This window comes from Chlamydotis macqueenii, chromosome 23 (genome assembly GCF_036417535.1).
Source record: "Chlamydotis macqueenii isolate bChlMac1 chromosome 23, bChlMac1.mat, whole genome shotgun sequence".
NCBI classification, from domain to species: Eukaryota; Metazoa; Chordata; class Aves; order Otidiformes; family Otididae; genus Chlamydotis; species Chlamydotis macqueenii.
This window is the reverse complement of record NC_141578.1, coordinates 5,572,220-5,592,063: the sequence shown is the minus strand read 5'-3', so window position 1 is coordinate 5,592,063 and position 19,844 is coordinate 5,572,220. Positions and strand designations below refer to the sequence as shown.

At 53.0% G+C, this 19,844-nt stretch overlaps 1 protein-coding gene across 4 annotated transcripts; it reads left to right on the top strand.

The window, feature by feature from the left end:
* The first annotated feature begins 511 nt into the window (after positions 1-511).
* Positions 512-13,834, top strand: CD34 (CD34 molecule). Of its 4 annotated transcripts, none has more exons than XM_086765840.1 (8): positions 512-928; positions 5,553-5,681; positions 6,331-6,614; positions 6,697-6,774; positions 9,179-9,326; positions 9,606-9,646; positions 10,354-10,518; positions 10,872-10,952. In XM_086765840.1, exons 1-8 carry the CDS (start codon positions 769-771, stop codon positions 10,872-10,874), a joined length of 1,008 nt encoding a protein of 335 aa, XP_086621966.1. In that variant the 5' UTR covers positions 512-768; the 3' UTR covers positions 10,875-10,952. The 4 variants fall into 4 exon arrangements, with proteins under 4 accessions (XP_086621966.1, XP_086621965.1, XP_086621964.1 ...); XM_086765839.1 differs by having other exon boundaries at positions 10,869-10,952; XM_086765838.1 differs by having other exon boundaries at positions 10,846-10,952.
* Positions 13,835-19,844: the final 6,010 nt, after the last annotated feature.

Here is a 19,844-nt window from a genome sequence, read left to right as displayed (position 1 = left end):
GTGAAGTCAGTATTTCTGTGCTGTTTTTAAGGTTTCCATAATCCGTTATTAATGGACGTGAGCTGCAGGAAGCTATTTGTTGGCCTCGAGTCCCTCTTCGGCCCCGGGATTTATGCAGAAGTTTTTGCCTGTGGGTTTTTTTCTCCCCCAGACCTTCTCCAGACCACTCCAGTCCTGCTCTGCTTGATCAGTCAATTTAGTGAGGCTAATGGAGTTACTTCTCTTCAGGTCAGTGATGATTTTGCATCCTTGAGTTCCTTGCTTAATTTACTGAGAAAATTTCTGATTCTGAAGTCGGTTTTCAGAGTTTCCCCCATTGCCGTGGCCCTGGGACCGTGCACGGGGCTGGCTGACGGTGGCCGGACCACCGCTTCTGTACTCTCATCAGATCGTGATTACTTCACTTGGAGGGAAGTTTAGCAGCAGGCTTCACTGTAATCCTTCCTCCCGGCTGGAGCACGCCGTATCCCTGCATTTGCTTTAGCTGGAAAGGAAGGAATCAGCTCTCAGGAAAGAGTTAAGCCCAGCGAGGCTCTGGGCTCCTTTGCTGGGGAGAGGGTTGCTCCTTTGTTTGTTTTGAAGCACTGGCAGGAAAGTGGGGAGGAGAAAATTACCTAAGTGATAGCGAGCTTGCCACGAACTGTATAAAACCGTGAAATCAAACCAGAGAAACTCCACCTCGCAGTCTTGAACCCTAAGCACAACCCCTGAAGAGAAGCCCACCCCACAACCCAGTGATTTCAAAGGCTTGAACCACAACCAGGCTGCATGAGCTCAGCGCCGCTGCGGGACTGGAAAGCCAAGAGCCGTGGCAGCCAGACCCAGCTCGGGCGGGAGCTGCGAGCAGCAACGCTGTTCTCGGGAAGTTTAAAAATAATGAAGTGGAGGCAGCTTTTCTGGATTGCGTTCTGTGTGGTGGAGCTGTCTGGTGAGTACTGACTGCGGGAAACGCCAGGCTTGCAAGCGCTGAGCAGCGCGAGACCAGCGCGTGGGGCAACTTCTCTCTAACTCCCGAAACACAGCTTGGGGGGATGCCTTTGACGAGAACGTCCCGTACGGTGACATCGTACGGAGCAGCGCTGCGTCAGGCATCCTGGCCAGCGCGCTCACAGCCCTGTCCTGCGAACAGGGAATGCTGCCGGTTGGGAAAGGAGAGCCGTCGGGATTTGGGACGGGAGAGCTCCGGCTAACGCAAGGGGATGCAAACACAGCGCGCAAAGCTGTGACGTGCAGCCACAGCTCAAGTCATTTCTCGGTCTGCGCTGGTGTAAATTAGCCTTGCTCTTGTTCGGTGGTAGGAACTAAACATTTTCTGAAAATCAAATGAATCTCCATAAAAACTAAAATCTCCTATTGCGGCTCTTCCAATATTCATCATAGAAAAACTGAATAATAAGACAGAGATTTTCCACAGCTACTGCTTTTTAAAGGGTTATATTTTAGGGAAATATTATCACTTTTGTCCCAAACCCAACAACCACAAAGCAATAAAAAGGGACGAAAGAAAGTGAAGCAGCACTGTGTGCTGCACAGTGTGCTGGGATGGGAGCCAGGAATTGCGGGTGTCTCCTCAAATGTGATTTTTCCTTACTCCCATGAATATGAGCGACTAGATCTACTGAGAGAATTTGCTGTATTTCGTTCTTCTGTTTCCCGGTGCTCCTTTCATGTTCCCTTTGGGTATGTTGATCACTGAGCTGTTGTCCCTGACCCCCCAGTCTATGTTAATTTTACAGGGAGGAAAAAAAACCCCACAATTTAATTTGAGAGAAATAAAATTTAGGACTGTCTGGTTGGGCTGAAGTGAGCAGGGAGCGAGGGTGTAAGACCGAAGTGTTCACCTGAAACAAAAAACCAAAGTTCCTTGCAGTACAAAGCAAAAGTGATATGAAAGTGATAAAAACCAGGCGACAGAGGGTTTAACGCTGCAAAATGGCATTCCTTTTGCCGGCACAGCCAATGCTCCACGTTCCTCGATTAGCACTTGCGGAAAAGTAGAGGAGGTTTATTTCTGTTCAGTGCCGAGCAGAGGCAAACGAGGGAGCCCGTCCCTGGCGCTCGTCACCTCTTTGGGGAGTCCGAGTGAATGACGGAAGGTTTCAGTTGTGCATCACCTGATGGAAATTCCAATTCTGAGCGCTTGCGCTCGGGTTGGCTGCTGACAAGCCCAGGACAGTTTCAGCTAAAGCCACGTGTTTTAAACGGAGGGGAAAAAATCCCCGTGCCACGCCAGGCTGGGTGCAGGTCGCCTACAAATGCCATGTGAGGAGGATGGAGCTGGGTACCCAGCCTCGCCGGGAGGGAATTGCAAGTGAAATATTCAGTTCTGAGGTCTGCCTGGTCCTTGCTGCTGGGTTGCAGTGAGCGTGGGAGAAGTTTACGCTCGTCCCTGGTCCGCAGAGTGGGCTGATGCTGCGGGGCCGCTCAAGACCCCTCCGCCCGCGCGGCGGCGCGATGCTGCGAGCAGTTCGTGGTGGCAACGCTGGGTTGATCAGCCACGTGCAGAGCCGTCCTGGGCTTGTCTCAAAATTTACGTGGATAAGAGTGTATCTATTCTAGTTGTACCTAATACAAACATTTTTTCTTCTTTAAATTATTTTTTATCTTTCTGGCTTATATCTTTTTTTTTATTCATCTCTGTGAAACTTGATTTTTAAAAAAAAATATCGTTTGTTGTCATTTTAAAGCATTCCTTCTTTCCTTCATTCCTTTTGCAAGATCTAGAAAAGCTCTCAAAATCAGGGAAGGAAAAAGGAGCTTTAAAACTCCCAGCCCCTGGAGTTTAACATCCTTTAGAGAGCTGCACATCGTAGCTGCGCAAGCCAGGAGCATCCTCATCCCAGGGAAGGCGCCAGGGCTGCGGGTGAGGCCCTGAGCCCCAGCAGCGGGGGTTCGGCGGGGTGGCGCGGGGGGCTTCCCGCAGCCCCCTACCCCCTGTGCCCAGCCTGACTGCGGCCCCACACCCACATCCTGTCCAGGAGAAGGAAAAGGGGGAGGGAAGGGATTTTTATCAGAACTTTCCAGAGGGAAGAGGGCTCCACCCGCTTGAATTCCTGCCACATGGCTGGGAGCACAACTGGGAAGGCGCGAGCGACGCGGGCCGGAGGGGCTGCGGGAAGCCCGGGCTGGCCGCAGCTGCAGCGCTCGCGGCTCCCCTGGTTTCTCACCCTCCTCTCCCGCAGCCGCCGCTACCGAGAGATGCGGTGACTGGGTGCGTCAGCCGGTATCGACACGGGAGGTGCAGCTACTCCCCGGGAATCCCCTCCGGGTTGCCCCTTCCACCTTGCAGGGGTGGAGGTGTTGGGGAGAAACCCCCGTGTTTGATTTCGTGCGGGTGCAGAGCTGGGCACGAGGGGTGGGAACTTTTCTCCTGTTCCCTGAGTCTTTGCCGCTGCGGAGTTTTGCCTTCTATGGTCCTGCTTTAGCGCCCAGGGATGCGCGTTGTGCCAAGCCAACTACTTTAACATTTATATTGTTGGAGTTTTTATTTGATCTGAGCTGATACTTCCTCAGCCTCATTAGTAAAATATCTTTAACAATCAGATGCATTTACTTTTCAAAAGCTAGGTGCAAGAGGTACCGTGAAGTACAGTTTTCTTTCACAGACCTGCATGCCTTTGCTCCTGCGTGTGCTAGCACTGCCAGGTGAAGATTTCTCCAAGTTAATAAGTGGCTTGGCTTAAACTCTCAAACTTTTAATACTAACAAATTGACAAAGTTGAGCAAAACTAGTAAAAATGTATGGTGCAATAAATGACCCACTTTAGCTGAGCACCATATGGATTATCCAGCTCACATCTGGATCATTATTTATCTCATGAGTCCTAAGGTTTGAAAAAACTTAGACGTGTTTTCTATAAAAGTGCCTGCATTCGCTAAAATAGAGGGAAGAAAAAGCAATACTATGTGACAAGTCTTCTCACAAATTACACTGAGCAATGATCCAGGCTTCAATTTATGAAATTCAGTGGTGAAAAGGCTTTGGTTAGAAATACCTCTGGTGCTTTACAAACATCTGGAACAGTTCACGGGTGCTTGGGTGGCTGTGGCACCTGGGGAGGTCAAGTGCAGGCACCACGTTGTTCTGGTGATGTAAAGTTTCCTGCGAACCTCCATGCAAGCACAGAGCTGAACGCCAAGCGTGGATTTAACTTTGTGCTACTCATTATTCTGGGCATGCAGTCATGCCTCCTGCTTTTGATTTGTTAAAATTCATCAGAAAAACTCGGTGATTTAACCAGTTGGAACTGAATTGTGTTGGAGAGAAGAAACTTCTCTGTTAAATAAAAGTGAAGCCAGAACTTAAATCCCAGCTCCAGACACCTGCACCGAGCCCTCGGCAGGGCCCCCGCCTCCACGGTGCTCCCGCGCCCAGAGCAGCTGCGGATGGGACGGGATGGGACAGGACAGGATGGGATGGGGTGCACCTTCCCCTCAGCACCCTCCGGTACAGCCACCCACTGGGAGAGCCGAGCCGCTCTGCCTGCTGTCACCCGCTGCCCAAATGAACTCAGTCTTTGCTTTTCATCAGCCATCCTGGTCCCCTGGACCTGATCCAGCAACGTACGGACATCCCAATGTAGAAAAATTCCTGCCAGGGCATCATTGCAGTGCCCGACGTATGAACGTGTGTGTAACTGGCAGCGGGTGCGTCCGGCCCAGCTGCTGCCCTGATGCCGATGATGGGCGGCTGCTCAGGACCCGTCCGTGCTGCTCCATCTCCAAGGGTTGTTTGGAGGGATGAAGTCAGTGGTCTTGGAGCTGTGGCTCTCCTGGGCTGAAATACAAACAAAATAACCTGTTCTGTATGATTTTTCTCTTTAGTGTCTGGGTAAGAATCTGAAACAGCAACAGCCGTGGAGTAGAGACTGGAGCTGTTTGTGAAAGTGGAGATAGATCTGAAGGACAGAAAAGGTTGAGAAATAGGAAGAAATGCATTTTCACTGACTCATACAGCTCGTTCCAGAAGGAAAAGCTGGAAGTGTCGTCTTGGTTACATAGCAGGAAGCAGTATATAAACTTTAAGTTAGAACAGCAAACTGTTCTCCAAACACTCAGTTTCACCTCCAAAGATGTTTTTGCTCATGAGTCAGAGCTGAGCCCGAGCCAGTGGGAATGTTTCTATTTACTTTGAGATTGTGCCTGCAACTGCGAGTCCAACTTATTTTTCCTGAGGCGCACGAGCGATCCCTTCCAAGGCCCGAGTCTTTCCTCCAAAGATTATAAACCCAAAGTACTATGAAACCCAGCTTTGCGTGGAGCTTTGTGCGTCCCGTGGGAAGAGCCAGGATCGGGCAGAGAGGAGCCTGTCCTCCTCCAGCGCCGCCCTGGAGCCTCTGCGAGGGCTGCTCCAAAATCCGGGACTTGCCCAGCCAAAATGTTCCGTCTCTGAGCCTCTCCCACACGAGCTCCAAGGCAGCCTGCCATTTTGGGGCAAAAAAAAAGCAAATGTGTGAAAGCGGCTATCGCCTCCCTGCCCCGCCCGCAGGGACCCTCGGGGACAGGCAGGCGCCGGGGGGATGGCAGGCCCTAACACCTTCCTCTCTTCCCAGGTAAAGCTTCTGGGAGCTCAATAGCCACGTCTACGCTCACGGCCACGGCAACGGAAAGCACCGGCAGCACGGCAGCCACCGGAGCCCCCACAACGTCCAGCAGTGCCCAGCCAAGGCCAGAGACATCCGGTAATCGCTCCCCCGTGGTTCCCGGTAGCGTTTGCGTTAATTATCAGGTTGATTAAGTGCACAGGCCCAGCTCGCCCTAAGAAACCACGCAGTTGGTGTACGGGCGGTGCTCTCAAACAAGAGCCTGATCCTGTCCGAAACATCCCACCTGGGGCAGCCCAGCGTCGCTGGCTGCGGGACGGGCGGCTTAGACCCAACCTTTTCAAAACAGCCAAGAGATGAGGGGGCAAAGCGCTCCTCAATCTTTTATCTCGACACACCTATTCTCTGCTCAGCGAACGGGCTGTGAAGCAGGGACCCTTGCACAGACGCGCGGTGCCTTTCTCGCGTGCTGTTTGGGAGCAGCACAGCTTTTGGAGAACAGGGGTCAAGGGGGAGGCGAGGGCGATGTCGGGCAATGGCATCCTTGTTGTGGTGCAGCGTGTGCCCAGGAAATTAGCCCATCGTTAAAAGATTATGAAGCGCATGTAACAATTAGGTAAGTGAAGCAAGGCTAATGCGTGTTTTTTATACGGCCAATAACACGTTCTGGTACCGCCGGCTATGACAAATCAATATTGTACTGCAGTCATCGCAATGCCACGCGTTGATTTGAGAGGACTTAAGCTTTCTCATCTATCCTTTTTATTGTGTTTCTTCAAAACTGAAGCTACAACCAGGTCCCTGACAGCCAGCCCCACCTCCCCGGGGCTCAGCAGCGAGCGGACGAGCCTGCAGCCCAGCCAAGCCCCCACGCAGCTGCTGGGCATCCCCTCGGAGCCCAACCACGCGAGCCAATGGGTCCCCACAACCAAGAGCCCAGCAACGCGACCCAGCACGATGGCAGAAACCCTAAGGTCCACGCCGGCTCTGACGAGCTCTTCTGCCACCTCAGAGCATCTTCCTGTCTCGACTGCCACCACGCCACCGCACACGAGCAGGGTCAGCCCGAAGGTGAGGATGCAGCCTGGCACACGGGCTGTGGGACCATGAGGAGGCTGGACTTGATACCAGCACTGCGTTTTTTCCCTTTCAGCCCATCACATGCCACAACATCAAAGAGCTGAGTGACACCGGAGCCGTCTGCTTGCAGCTCAACGAGTCCAACACTTGCGTGAGTTGAAGCCCTGGGTGGCCACGTGTCTCCGAGCAGCGGGGGGACAGGCGGGAGGAGGGGGGCTGCAAGCAAGCAAGCAGCCGAGGGGAGGTTCCTGCAGCACCCGCAGGCTTGCAGCGATGGGGGCACCCACTGTACCTGGGGGGTCGGTTTGGGATGGGGAGCTCACACTGTTATCCCTGGAGCAGAGCATTTGAGCTGTGCCAAACAGAGGTGGGGATGATCACAGCAATCCCAGGACGATCCCAAAGGGACGATGACAGCAGTCCCAGGGGAAATGCAACCTCCTGGTTGCATAAAACCTCCTTTTTTGTGATTAAGCTCTGGGGTCTCTTTAGCTTCTAACGGATCTCCCACCATGTTTAACAGGAAATTGCCTTTGTTCTTCTTCTTCCTCTTCCCTGTTGGGAAGACGAGTGCCTTTTCTTTTGTCTTGCCAACTGCCCTAGGCAAGAGAGCAGGGCATCTGAAGGAGCACGGGTGGTAGATCAGTGTCCCCATCTGCAGTGAGTCCCAAGGGAATCCCAGGCTCTCTGTCACTGCCCTTGGCCTTACGCCCCGAAAATGAAGCCTTTGTAACAGCAGCAGAGGGTCCGGCTGAGACAGCACCGTGGGTGGGAGGAAAGAAGCCTTTCCTGCAGGAGGTACAGCCTGCGCGGAGGCCAGATGGTGTGGAACTTGTGGGGCAGTAGGTTTGGCAATGCCCTGGGTAGAAAATGACAATTATTAATTTTATCTCTGCTAGGCAACCACACTGCCACCGCTTAGGGCCAGCGAATTCGTACTTGGCTTTTCTCTGCACATTGGCAATTAAATGGCATTTAGAGTTGCTCCTGTTTACAGGGACTGCTCTTTAGCGAGAATTCACACGGGAATTCCTCCGGAGTGAGGGATTCCGATCGCAGATGCCGTCTGGTAGGGAATGGCACCTCCTGGGCGCAGGGCTCGCCCACCTAACGCACACATTACGTACCTGATGCACATCATCGGGTGCATATCTAACACCAGAATATCCCACAGCGTTGCACCTCATTGCACGCACTCTTAGCCCTCACTCCACGTCAAACCGCCCCGCTTCCAGACGTGTTTTCCTGGGAGCTCTCACCCCACAGCAGACCTCTCCCATGCCTCCACCTCAACTCGTCACCCAGTGGGAAAAATCCGGCTGAGGCTCAGCAGCCACAGAACGCGGGGAGCAGATAAGAGCATCTGCGAGCAGAGCAGATAGGAGGGACCGTCCGTGCCTCGCCTTCCCGCTGGCCCTTCCCGAAGCGAGTGAGCAATGAGCTGGCACCCAGCGCTGTTAATTGCAAAGGGAAATTCTGACACTCTGCTGAGTTCTTTCCACAGCAGAGAAAGGAAAATACACGCTTGGGTCTCTTGTTCCATCTTGGCCTTCCTCACCCCAGGCCAAGCTCTATAGAAACAGCTGAAAGTGATTTGTTTGTTTTTCTCCCGTGGATAAGTTTCTGCATTTTTGGATGCTAAGAGGATGTGGCGGTCCCAGCACAATACCGAGGTAATTCTAAGGCAAAGAGGCTCCATGCAAGGCTGCGAGACGAGGGGGTTGCTCCTCTTTCGCAGCCCCACGCTGGTGGATGCCGCCTGGGGAGCGGGTCAGGGGATTCGGCTGGAGCCGGTGGCTGTCTCAAGCGTGGGCACGGGCACAGCTGGGAGGACGGCCCCGGCTGGGAGGATGTTGGGGAAGCTGATAACGTCTTTTAGCAACTGTGGGCTCTGTCTCCAAGCTTGCCTGTGGCTGAAAATAGACCCAAGGAGAAAGCCTATCCTGTCCGACAGAAATTGGCCCACAGAAGGGAAAGGCTGCAGCTCCTCACTCCTCTTCCTCTTCCAGTTGGCTCAGCTCTAAAATGTGAGAAATTTGTATTTTTTTGCCTAGCCTTTGATCAGCAACCTAGCAAAAACATCGAAGACATTTCCTAAACAGGAAGGCTCAATGCTTCTTTGTTATTTCCCTCCTTTCCCAGCCCCTGCCTGGGACTCCGAAACAATAGGGCTCTTCAGCGGCTGTTTCAGTCCAAAAATTGGAGGGACTTGCCATGCAATTCAGATCCTAAATTTAGTTTTGTTTAAACGCCATTTGCAAGAGTTGCTAAAAATATCTTATTTTAATGTATTCTCATTAAGTTAAGAGACAAGACATAAGCATCTCTATTTTCTAGGTGTTGGTACTGGGGCCCAAAGCGGTGGCAGAGTGGGAGGCGGAGGGCTGACACCCAGCCCAGCGCCCTTGGTCACTGCTCAGCTTTGCCAACAGAGAGGAGCCACCAAAACACAACGGGTGAACGCACAACGCTACCCGTAGGATCATCGGCACAGCTGAGACGGAGAATTAGGTGGCTGGGTTGGTTCAATGGCTGTTTGTTTGAAAATCTTGCAGAACCATTTTTTGGAGATGAAGGGATCGGTTTTATGGAGTGCGATATGTGAAGAGGGTGCCCACCGCATCCCACCCCCCTGCCAGATTAAACTCGCTAAATCCGAGGTGGACCCTGACTGCATGCTCCTTGTCCTCGTCGGAGAGAAAGGTCAGCCGGGCTAATTCCTTTGCGGGTCGTTAATACTGCTGGATAACGATGCGGGCAATGGGAGAAGGGGACTGTTTGTGGGGAGGAGACTTCTCTCTGCACCTACTGCTCATTCTTTTGGGGTCTTGCCAGAGCTACAGAGCCGTGGCATTGCCTTCAGAGCAGCAAAGGGACTAAAGGCTCTGCCGCGTCCAGCGATGGCCAGGTTCTTCGATGCTGGCATCACCTGCAGTGTGTGACCTTCTATCTAACCTGCCTCTCCTGTTTTAAACCTTGCAGATCCTGCTACAGGTGTGCTCCAGGAGTCTCACTGGGAACAGGTAAATTCCTTGAGCAAATTCAGCTGGAAAAAAAAAATGGGTGGCCTGAGTGGCTGGAGAAAGGGGGTGCTTAGATGGTCAGTTGAGGCTGGGGCAGGCAGCTGAGACCTGAACCTGCCTCTGTCTTGGAGGGGCTTGTTGGAGCCAGATGTGCAGCGAATCATCAAGAGAGACCTAATACAACCTCTGATGGCAGAAATGCCTCAAATAGGTGCTGTAAAATTTGGTAGTGTTTTCTTTAAAAAAAGGCCTAGATCCCAACATTAACTCTTAGGATGTAATTGGCACTTGGCTTCTTCAAAGTGCCAGGCTGACATTAATTAACTCCTCTTGCCAGCACTCTGGTGAGGCTGCCATCGGCTCGTAAAGCCAAGCTCCAGGTGCCTGTATAAATGGCAGCCAACAGAGCTGCAGCAGCCGTGCAGATCAATGCTAGAGCATCTCAGGGCCTGAGCACTCTTGTCCAAGGCAGAAAGTTTCCCTGTGCCACAGAAGACGCTAGGATGGAAATGAACCCATGAGGATGTGAGAGCTGACAGGGCAAGCGCAAGCGCAAAGCTCAGGAGCCAGGGTAGCAAAGCCCAGCTTTGTTTAGGTGGAGTTTAACAAGGAGGTGAAGAGCAGCATTGTTTTACGCCTGGTGCCTGTTCAGCAGATGCACGTTTCCTGTTTGTCAGACTCACAGCTCTCTTTGGTGTTTTTTCCAGCTTGGAATAAAATCCCTTAAGCGGGAGAGCGTGAGGAACCACCAGGACTTTTCTCAGAAGACCCTGATCGCCTTGGTCACATCTGGGCTCTTGCTGGCGTTCCTGGGCTTGGCTGGATATTTCCTGATGAAGCGGCGGAGCTGGAGCCCGGCGGGCGAGAGGCTGGTTAGTGCTTATAGATGGCAGAGCGGCCGGTAGCGAGGAGCCGGTGGCAGCAGAGCGGCGGAAGGGTGCCCGGGTGGGAAACGGGGCTCCCCCACGCCCTGCGGCTCGGTGCCCTCAGCCTGTGCGCGTGTCCCCAGCTCGACGGGGCGGCTCGGCCGGCACGCGGGGTGTTGTGACCCAGGGCTGGGTCAGGCCGGGCAAGGTGAAGGGCAGGAGCAGGGAAGCCAGACCCTGCGGGGTGAAGGGAAACCTCTCTTGGCTTCTGAAGTTAACTCTTAGCTGATTGCCTCTGTGGGAAAACTGCCCCTTTCTCACTCGTCCTTCTAGGTCTAACTCTTATTTCTGCTCAGCAGTAAGAACTCATCCAGCAAGACCCCTCCAGAGACACTGAGACCTTATGAATTTGTCATTAAAAGTGACACACTTTAACTTTCCGTTCCCTGTGTTTGAGTTCTATGTCCGTCTTGTGCCAATGCTGTAATAAAGGCTACTTCCCCCCTCACTTAACAAGCAATGGTAATAAAATATATCACGAAAGAAAGAAGAAGAAATTTCCGATTTCCATTTTCCCCTTTCCAGGCAGGCTGACCGCCGAAGACTCTTCCCTACCCGTGACTTTCAGGGACGTGAGCCCTCGGTGAAGCGAGGACGGGCCATGCTTCGCCTCCATTGCCGCTCACGGGCACGTGAACAGCGGTGTCCTGGGAAGCTGTTAGGTTATTCCATTGCCAGAGAGGATGCTCTCAAAACAGGCAGATGGGAAGTCAAGCGCATTTGTGAGATGCAGGGACACTGCAGCTTGGGCTCTCGAGCCCACTGCCTCCGAGTGTCGTCTCCCGGATGCTGGCAGCAAGGGGAAGTGCTGGGAGCTGCCCGTGTAAATGCACGGCAGCATCAATCCAGTTTCTAGGCGAGATGTGTCCAGCACAGACGAGGGTGTCAGCAAAGGGGCCAAGCTGTGCCCGTCTGCTGAGTTCACCTGGCTGGAGAAAAGACGAGGAATTAATGAAACGATGGGGCGGGTAGGATGCTCAGCAGCCTGCTGTGCTGCTGGATGCCACTGGGCAAACAAGGAGTGAGGCTGGTGCCTGCATCCCTGGAGATGTTGATGATGGAGATCTGCATCCCAGATCTCCTGGCTGGAGATCTCCACCCGCAGCCCGGGACCACCAGCACTGCATCGCTGTCAGACCTGGCACCGTCCGACACGGGGAGGTACTGTGGTGGGAGACCTGGGCAGCTCTGCTCTGGCTCTGGGGCCTCCAGAGATGTCTGCTCCCCATCACGCTAGCAATAACAATCCACGCAGCGCGTCTTTGCATTTGCTGGAGTGCAATCCTGGACTTCTGCTGGCACCTTGCTGCGAACCTCTTATCTGTTTACAGGCTGAAAGAAGGAAGGAATGGGAAAGAAAACGAGGCAATTTCCATAGCTTTCATTCAGTGGTGCCAAAGTGGAAGGCAGAGGTGGTCTGGTGTGGGGCAGCTCCAAAACCTGGTTATGAGCAAAAAACAAACCCTGATGACTTCTCTTTTCAGGTCCAGGAGAAAAAAAAAAAAAAAAATTGCAGTTCCTGAGTTATTTTCTTGCTCCGTCTTGCCACGACATGGTTCAGGCCCTCTCTTCCCCTTCTCGCCGGCGCGAGCAGGTTCCCATGCCTGTGGTTGTTTGTTCTTCCCGTCCAGGAAGCTCAGGCAGCCAAGCCGCTGCCGCTGCCGCAGCCGGGTGCTGTCAGCCCTTTCCCTCCCCTAACCCTGCCTTTGTTATTTATGTACCTGTTTAGGCTGAAGACCCATATTACCCGGAAAACAGTAGCCAGGGGAACACGATGTTGATGATGCCCCCGCAAGAGCAAGCCGAGCTGCCGGAGAAGCCAAACCTCAACGGTGGGACTCAGGAGAACGGCACTGGCCAAGCGTCCTCCAAAAATGGCCACTCAGCCCGGCAGCACAGCCCCGCTGACACCGAAATGTGAACCGGGCAGAGAAGCGCATCCGTACCACAATCTAGGAGGGGAGCGGAGAGACGCAAGCATTTTCTATGGACAGTTAGAGAATTTTTTTTTTTTTGTCATTATTTCTGTGAAGAACTTCAAAATCAGCCTAAGTCACATTAAGTGCCAGATCTGCCAAAGACCTGCTGCTCTGCCTCCTCCTACTTCTCCTGTTGACCACACAAGACAATTTTTCGCCGCTTTTCCCTGCTTTAGTTGTTAGAAGAACATAACAAGAAACACAAGTGCCCTTAGCCCTGAGCAGCTGTCGGCAGAGGCAGACTGAAGCTACAGCCGCCTTGAGCCGGACTCCAAACAGCCACAATTTTTGGTGGCAGTGTGCTAGGCTGATTAAAATAGTTAAATTTGGGATTTCAGTGACAAAAACCTCTCAGGTTTCAGATAATTTTGGTTAATGGAATTGTCTTTTTCTCTCATCTTTATGTTTAAGTGCAGGATTTCGTCCTCTGTTAAGAACATCAGGCGTTTAACCCCCTTCTTGTGCGTTAGGTCTTCTTTAGTATTTCCTACTCCAGCAGAATTTGCTGAAGCTCTGTGTAAGATTTTCACACGGAATTGAAGGATGAAATGTGAATAGACCTCAAACTTGTTTCTTTTTCAGTCCTACCAGTATGCAGGTAGTTGTTTCAGAGTAAAAAACTTCCCCAGTCTCCATGTCAGGGGCTGGAGCTGAGGTGGGACGATTGAGTAAGACGGAGAACATCCGATGCAGCTGCAGAGGGATCTGCGGATGCCTGTGGCTGGCAGCCCCATTGCCTTCTTTCCTGATACATGGGGTAGTGCCTAGGAAATAAAAGATGCCAAAGGGCTCCCAGCGAGATGAGTGGTAGATAGGAACCTGGCTCTGTTACAGCTGTTTCTCCCTCAGCATCAGCATGAACAAAAAAGAAGCATTTTCCCTTTGGGAAGCGAAGGTGAACCTCAAAACCTTACCAAGGAGCAAGTCCTACCTCGCTCTGCGCCAATCCTGCTCCCGGTGAGCTGCGTGCAGCCGGTGGGAGCCAGGGACCCAGGGATGGGTCAGCCCTTGAAGCTGATCTACCCTCACCATAGTGAATTTATTGCAACCTTTTCTCAGTGCTGAACACCCGAGGGGAAGTCTTTTCTTTTGGTACAGCACTTAAAGCCATGCCCATCATCATCTGGGGCTGTTTGCACGAGTGCAAGGGTCATTTAGACATGATTTAAAATGTTTCAGGTTTTGGTTGTTTTAGTGTGAATTACTTCTCCCAAATGCTGTTGTAAATAATCCCAGCTGAAAAAAAAAAAAAATTAGTATTAAAAATCAGCTTCTCTGCTGTATCCTTGGAACAACAGTGTATTTATCCCACTGGGACGCGTGGCTCTGGCTGCGGCACGTGCCAGCGCGATGAGAGGACAACGCCTCGCAGAGAGGTTGGTTCCCAGCAGAAATGCTATGACTAAAGCCTGTGGCTTGTTCTCTGCACATTCTCCCTGTTTTCCAACAAACACGTTTGCAGGACGAGTGGCGTACATCACATTATTAAACCTCGTTTGTTTGATTTTCGGATGTTGAAGACGCCCAGTTAATTCCTGGATAAATAAATGAGACTCCGGTCCCATGGAGCCATTTGCAGGGCTGGGGTCTGACCTGGCAGTGGGGGGACGGGCATGTGTGTGCGTGAGGATGAGGATGAAGGCTTCCTCACTCTGTGCACTGTGCAATGGTTCCTGCCTTGAAGAATTTGCAGGGCGATGCGCTGTGGCCCTTGAGTTCTTGCAGAGATGCTCGAGCTCCACTGAAAGCAGGGTTTTGGCTGGGTACCTTTACTGACCTGGCCCCCTCCTCTGCGGGATGCCGGACCCTTCCTGGTGCTTCTCTCCTGGGCAGGGGCACACCGGGTGCTTCTTGGGGGGCACTGGGTATGGCTAGAAACCCCCTGCTGCCAGTTCTGCCGCGATTTCGGGTGCTCTGACCTCCGCAGCCTGGCTGCAAGGGGAAGAGGTGCTGGAAAACGAAATGGCTTTGTCTCCCGAGAGCCTCAGCTGCTGCGGAGCGCGGGGGCAGCTCTCCCGGAGCTGCGATTTGCGCTGCGGGGCAGGAAAGGGAGCCGGGGTTGGCTTTTATTTTTTTTGGCAGTTGTTTATCTAATCAGCGCTACTTGCTGTATGAAAAGTAAGAGATGTAATCAAATGTCAGGTGTGTTTTTCACAGCTCAGAGTATGTCCTGCAGCCAAGCAGAGACAATACAGTTACAGTCAATTCCTTTGGCAGAACAAAAGCTTGCTCTAAAACGTCCAGATTGAGGGAAATGCCGAGAGCAGCGGTGGCCGAGCAGGGACGGGGCCGAGCCAGCGGAAAAGGCTGCGCTTCCAGCTCAGGAAGTTTTTTGCCTGTGTGTAAACACAGGCAGGGTCAGCGCTGGCCTTGCCGAAAAGGTTATGATGATGATGATTATTCGTTCCTTATCAAAGTCCTTGCATTCCTTCCTTGCCGGTCCCACCGGCTGCCGGGCAGCCTCCTCCTCTCGCCGTCCCGTGCTGCCTGCAGGCTTGCAGCAGCTTTTGGGCCACTTTGGGGGGCTTTTGGGGGACTAAATCCATCTCAGCTTCCAACAGCGACCTGCTTTCCCAGAAACGTGGCTCAAGGTTGACGCAAGGGCTTTTGCGTGGTTCATGATCTCATGTCCCATTCAGCTGGTGGGGACCCTTCCCTGCTGGAAATAATGAGCATGTAAGCATCCTCTGGGGAATAATGGTGGCAAACACAAGGTGTTAAATATAAATATGAACATGACAAAGCCATTAAATGACATGTCCATGTCCCAGCCTGGAACAGAAGCGGGAGTGCTGACACCAGTCCGGGCAGCCCCTGAATCCTTCCGCAGGTGGAAATCAAAGATTTTGTCAGAAACGAAGGAATTCCCTTCCTGTCTGAGCTGCCATAGAACGCTACTGTGACCTGAAGGTGGCTTGCTCCGTGCATTGCTGAAGCCAATCACATTTATCAGAGCAAATAAGTTTTAATTAAGTCTTATTAACGATGTCCCTCAATGGAGCTTCCATCCCTTTCCTAATAAAAACAGCACAGCCCTCCCAGGGGAGAGAACTCCTGCCCTGCAGTATCGCCAGCCCTTCCCAGCAAAGCAGTGCACCCCAGGTCAGGGAAACGTTGCTCCTTTCTCCGTTTACTGGCCGTTAATTTCTTTTTCATTGGTGTAGCGCTGGGAAGAGCTGCCCCGTGCCCCAGATCCCTCGCACAAGCGGCGAGGTGCCCGGTTCCTGCTCATGGCCCTTGTCGCGCTGCAAAATTTTCACTCCCCGCCCCCACTCTGAAATTTTGTTCAACGCAATTTAGCTTCAAGGCTACAGAAATACCGCTTCCCTTGGCTGGTAACGGATCTTTACTTCTGCAGCCCAGCGCAGCGGCAGCTCGCGCCCGGCGTACCCACGCAGCGGGCCACGGCCTCAGCCCCGAACGCGCCAAGGTTTCCGCTCGGCGCCGAATCGGCAGCAGAAATAGGCCAGGGGATATTGTACATAACGATGCTGCTATCTGCTGGCTGTGCTCGGCTAAAACACGTCATACGTCGCTGGGAAGCTGGTACCGGGGTAGAGGACAGGAGTCTGAAGAAGAGCCATCTCCACCACGATCCCCTGCTGCACCCAGGGGTGCTGACGTATCAACATTACAAAATTAGGAAAGACGCGATACGTACAGTGGGCTTTGAAGCCCATATTCTAGGAGCAGGGAACAGCTAAAATAAAATTTCCCAAATGACTTTTTCCCATCCGCTCGGTCAGTGCCCGCTCCAGCAGCACTGGCGCTGGAGCTCGGCGGCATTCGCTGCCCCATCCGCTGGCGGGCCAGGCAGGATTTTTGGGCCGAGCACAGGGAACGCAGGAGCACCGCAGGCCTTGGGACCGGCTGCTGTTGTGCTGCAGGTGAATCCATGCATGGAACCAGCTGTGAGTCAGCCAAAAGCTCCGTCAGCATCCGATGGCCGCGAAGCCGCCTCCCAGCGCTGGTAAAGGGTGATGCTCAAGCTCCTTTTCGCTCCTTTTCTAACCAGGGAGAAGAAACCGGCGTCACGTAACGCCCGTGTATGTAGCCTGTCTGCACCGGTGCGGTCTTTCTGCCTTTGCCTTCAGCATAAAGGGAACAGCATCTGTGTAGGGCTTTTCCAGCCCCCAGGAAAAAAAAAAAAAAAAAAGGTATTTACAGCTATTTGCATTACAGGCACTTCTCAGGTGTTTTAGTTCTGTCTTTAATCTCAGCCCTCGGATCCATTTAATTTGCTGGTGTTTTGATTTGGAGTAACAGACAGAAATGAGATTATCTGTCCCCTGAGATAAACTGTCAAAGGCAAACGCTGAAGAATCGGGCTCTAAAAACATTTTAAGATGCTCGTGTTGCAAACCCTGCGATGGAGCCCGGGACGAACGCAGCTCAGCGTGAGCCAGGACTCGGGTGGCAAACACAAGGCGTTCTGGGCTAATACACGGAGCCGTTCCCGTGTCTGCAGGGGGAACAATTTTGAACAGCTCTTCTGTTAGTGTTCTAATGGAAAGCTTTTTTGTTTAGAGCGAAGGAGAGTAGTTCCAGTTTCTCACTCTAGCTGCAGGAAAAAAAGGTCTGCAAACAGTTACGCCTCTGCTTGTCCTGCGTAAGACATAGAAGATGTCCCAAGGGCCTCCACCTAGGACATTTATTTTCAAGTTACATTTCTTTTATTGCTATACATTAAACAATATGTTACTCTACTGACCCTTTATTATTTTTTTTGCTATTTCTGGTTCTTGTGAGGTTTTTTTTCTTCTTTTTTTTTTTTTTAATCTCCATGTTTGCATCTTCCTTCTTTTCTTATCTTCTGCCTGCCCCAGAGGCTTAGTGCTGCTTTGGCAACACGCTAACGTGTTTAGGAACGATAAGACGTCTAATTAATAGTTTAATTAGCAGTACAAGGTCTTAATAGCTTATTAAAGGAAATACATTCAGAAAATTCTTTTCCCTTTCTTGCGTTGGTACGATATAATTTCTCAGCAAATGATAAAACAGTTCTGAATAGCCCTCAGACTTTTAGTCAGGAAAATGCTGCTGGATCCGTGATTTCACGGGGGATTTTGCACCACTAATAGTATTTTTTTTTGGTCGCTGTTTAAAAAAGAATTGGGCAGATTAACAAAAGCAATCGCGACGGAACAATGTCACTGCGGTGCGGCAGAGCCTGGGAGCGGAATGAAGTAAAACTGCCTTCCCCGCTTCTGCGTAAAACGGGTGCTGGGGGAAGGTAAAGTTGCTCTTTAAGAGGCTCCGGCTGAAATGTCGGGTGGTGCTGGGAGCTGGGGCAGCTCAGCCCGCGCAGGCTGCGATCCTCCCCGCTCCTTCTTCACTCCGATTTGTTAAAACTGGTTATTTTTATACGCGGGCATCCCTGGCTTGTAAACTCCGGCAGAGTAAGGACCATCTCCAAGCCCTCCGGACCCCTCTCGCTTTTATCAGGCAGAAACTCAGCGTTAAATCCCGCTCCGCAGGCAGAGAGCAGAGGGAAATCAAACCGAGCCGCGCCGCTTCGCTGCAGCTCGGATTCCCCAGGCCGCCGTGTTTTTCCTCTGACCCACACAAAGATTTCTTTCTAAATTTATCACAGCGTTCATCGGCAGTCCCACTTAGTGGCAGATTACGAGCGCTGGGCAGGCAGGGCCCATTCAAACGAGGGCAGGGGAGCCTGGAAAAATCACGCGAGGGATGACGCAGCCGGCGAGGCAAGGACAGGGAGCGGCTCGGGGGCAAGCGCAGCCCCAGCTCAGCACCCACCAGCCTCCCCGCTCCGGATTGTCCCCGGCTGCGGAGGGAAGACTGCACAGAGATGGCAGTGCCTCAATTCTTGGCCGGGTCCCGGGAGGTTTTGCTGATCTCCGGAGGCCCCAGCGCCGCTGGGGAATTTCCACTGGGCTGCAGAAGGAGCTGCCGGCCCCTGCGCGGCCGGCAAAGGCGAAGTGGCGTTTGGCTGCAGCGGTGCTGGTGTCTGCACAGCATCCCCGGGCATCCCACAGGCTCCCCAGGCCTCTCCTGTCCCCCCAGTTCACACCTGCACGTCCCGGGCTCCCAGATTGGCAGCCTTTGCCCCCCGCCCCGGGTGGTCTGGGGGCCCAGAGCGGTGATTCTGCATTCCAGGGACCCCCACACCAAGGATGCAGCCCAGTGTAACCCATCCTGCCGTGGTTAATGCAGAGATGAAGCCCTGCGCAGGGGGATGCGCCGTGTTTGGAATCACTCGGGGAAATTACGCCGTTACCAGGACAGCATAACGGAGAGAACGCTCGACTAGAGCAATTTTCTTACGTGCCTGTCAGCAAATCGCTGGCTCTGTGCTGTGCCAAGCTTCCCATTCGTTAAATGGGGAATGATTATCCCCCCGCTTCCTAAGAGGGAGTGAGAATAACACCCACTAAGGACCGTGGAGGTGCTGGAAGGTGGCCCCAGAGACACGCGTGGTGCCTGCAGACCCGCACGGAGCACGTAGAACTGTAAAACCGGCTTTTAGAAATGCATTTCTCCTCCTGCTGCTCTTTTATTGAAGAAGAGACAGATCGCTCTCCCGTGCAGGATTTATGATTTCTCTGCCATTTCCCGGGGTCCGGACACCCCGGTCCGGTGGGGAAGAAGAGGAAAATGCCGCGATGTGCCGGGAGGAGGCACCGGGGGGAGCCGGGGGATGCTGGGCCGGGACCCCCGGGGATGCAGCGCCGGGAGCCGGGGGATGCTGCGCCGGGCAGGTACCGCGACGGGGAGGGCGGGGGGGGGGGGTGTGTGGACAGCGGGGCCGGGGCCGTGGCCATCCCGTGCCCATCCCACGCACATCCACCCCCCCAGCCGGGTCCGGTCGCTGTTTCGGGGGATGGGGCGGTGGGGAGCGGCGGGCCAGGCTCTGCGAGCCCTCCATCCCAGGCACCGGGGCTGGGGGTGGGCACAGGGTGGAGGGGGTGCTGAGGGCTTCGGCACGGCCCCTGTGTCCCCGGCTGCTCTGTTCCTCAGAGCGATGGGCATGATTTAAAAAATAATGAAAATAATGACATCAACAATAATAACAATAATAAAGGTGAGAAGAAGCAGCAGCAGCAGTTAATTCTGTTACAGTTCAACAAAGGGGTGCACACGGATGAAACCTCAGGTGACTCTACCCAGGCTGACTGTCCTGGGCCAAATGGGAACAACAAGTGGAGTGTAAGGGGTCCCTCATGTCCTGGCTCCAGCTAGGATGGAGTTAATTTTCACCTGAGCTGGGCGAGGAGCTGAGCTGGTGGCACCCATGGCTGTGGGACACAGCTGGGATGGGTTACTCGTTAC

Excerpts from the sequence above, each read along its gene's own strand:
- CD34 (XM_086765837.1), top strand. The coding sequence starts at position 769 with ATGAGCTCAGCGCCGCTGCGGGACTGGAAAGCCAAGAGCCGTGGCAGC. Across the intron at positions 6,615-6,696 it reads CGAGCAGGGTCAGCCCGAAG|CCCATCACATGCCACAACAT; the intron begins GTGAGGATGCAG and ends TTTCCCTTTCAG. Across the intron at positions 9,647-10,353 it reads AGGAGTCTCACTGGGAACAG|CTTGGAATAAAATCCCTTAA; the intron begins GTAAATTCCTTG and ends TGTTTTTTCCAG.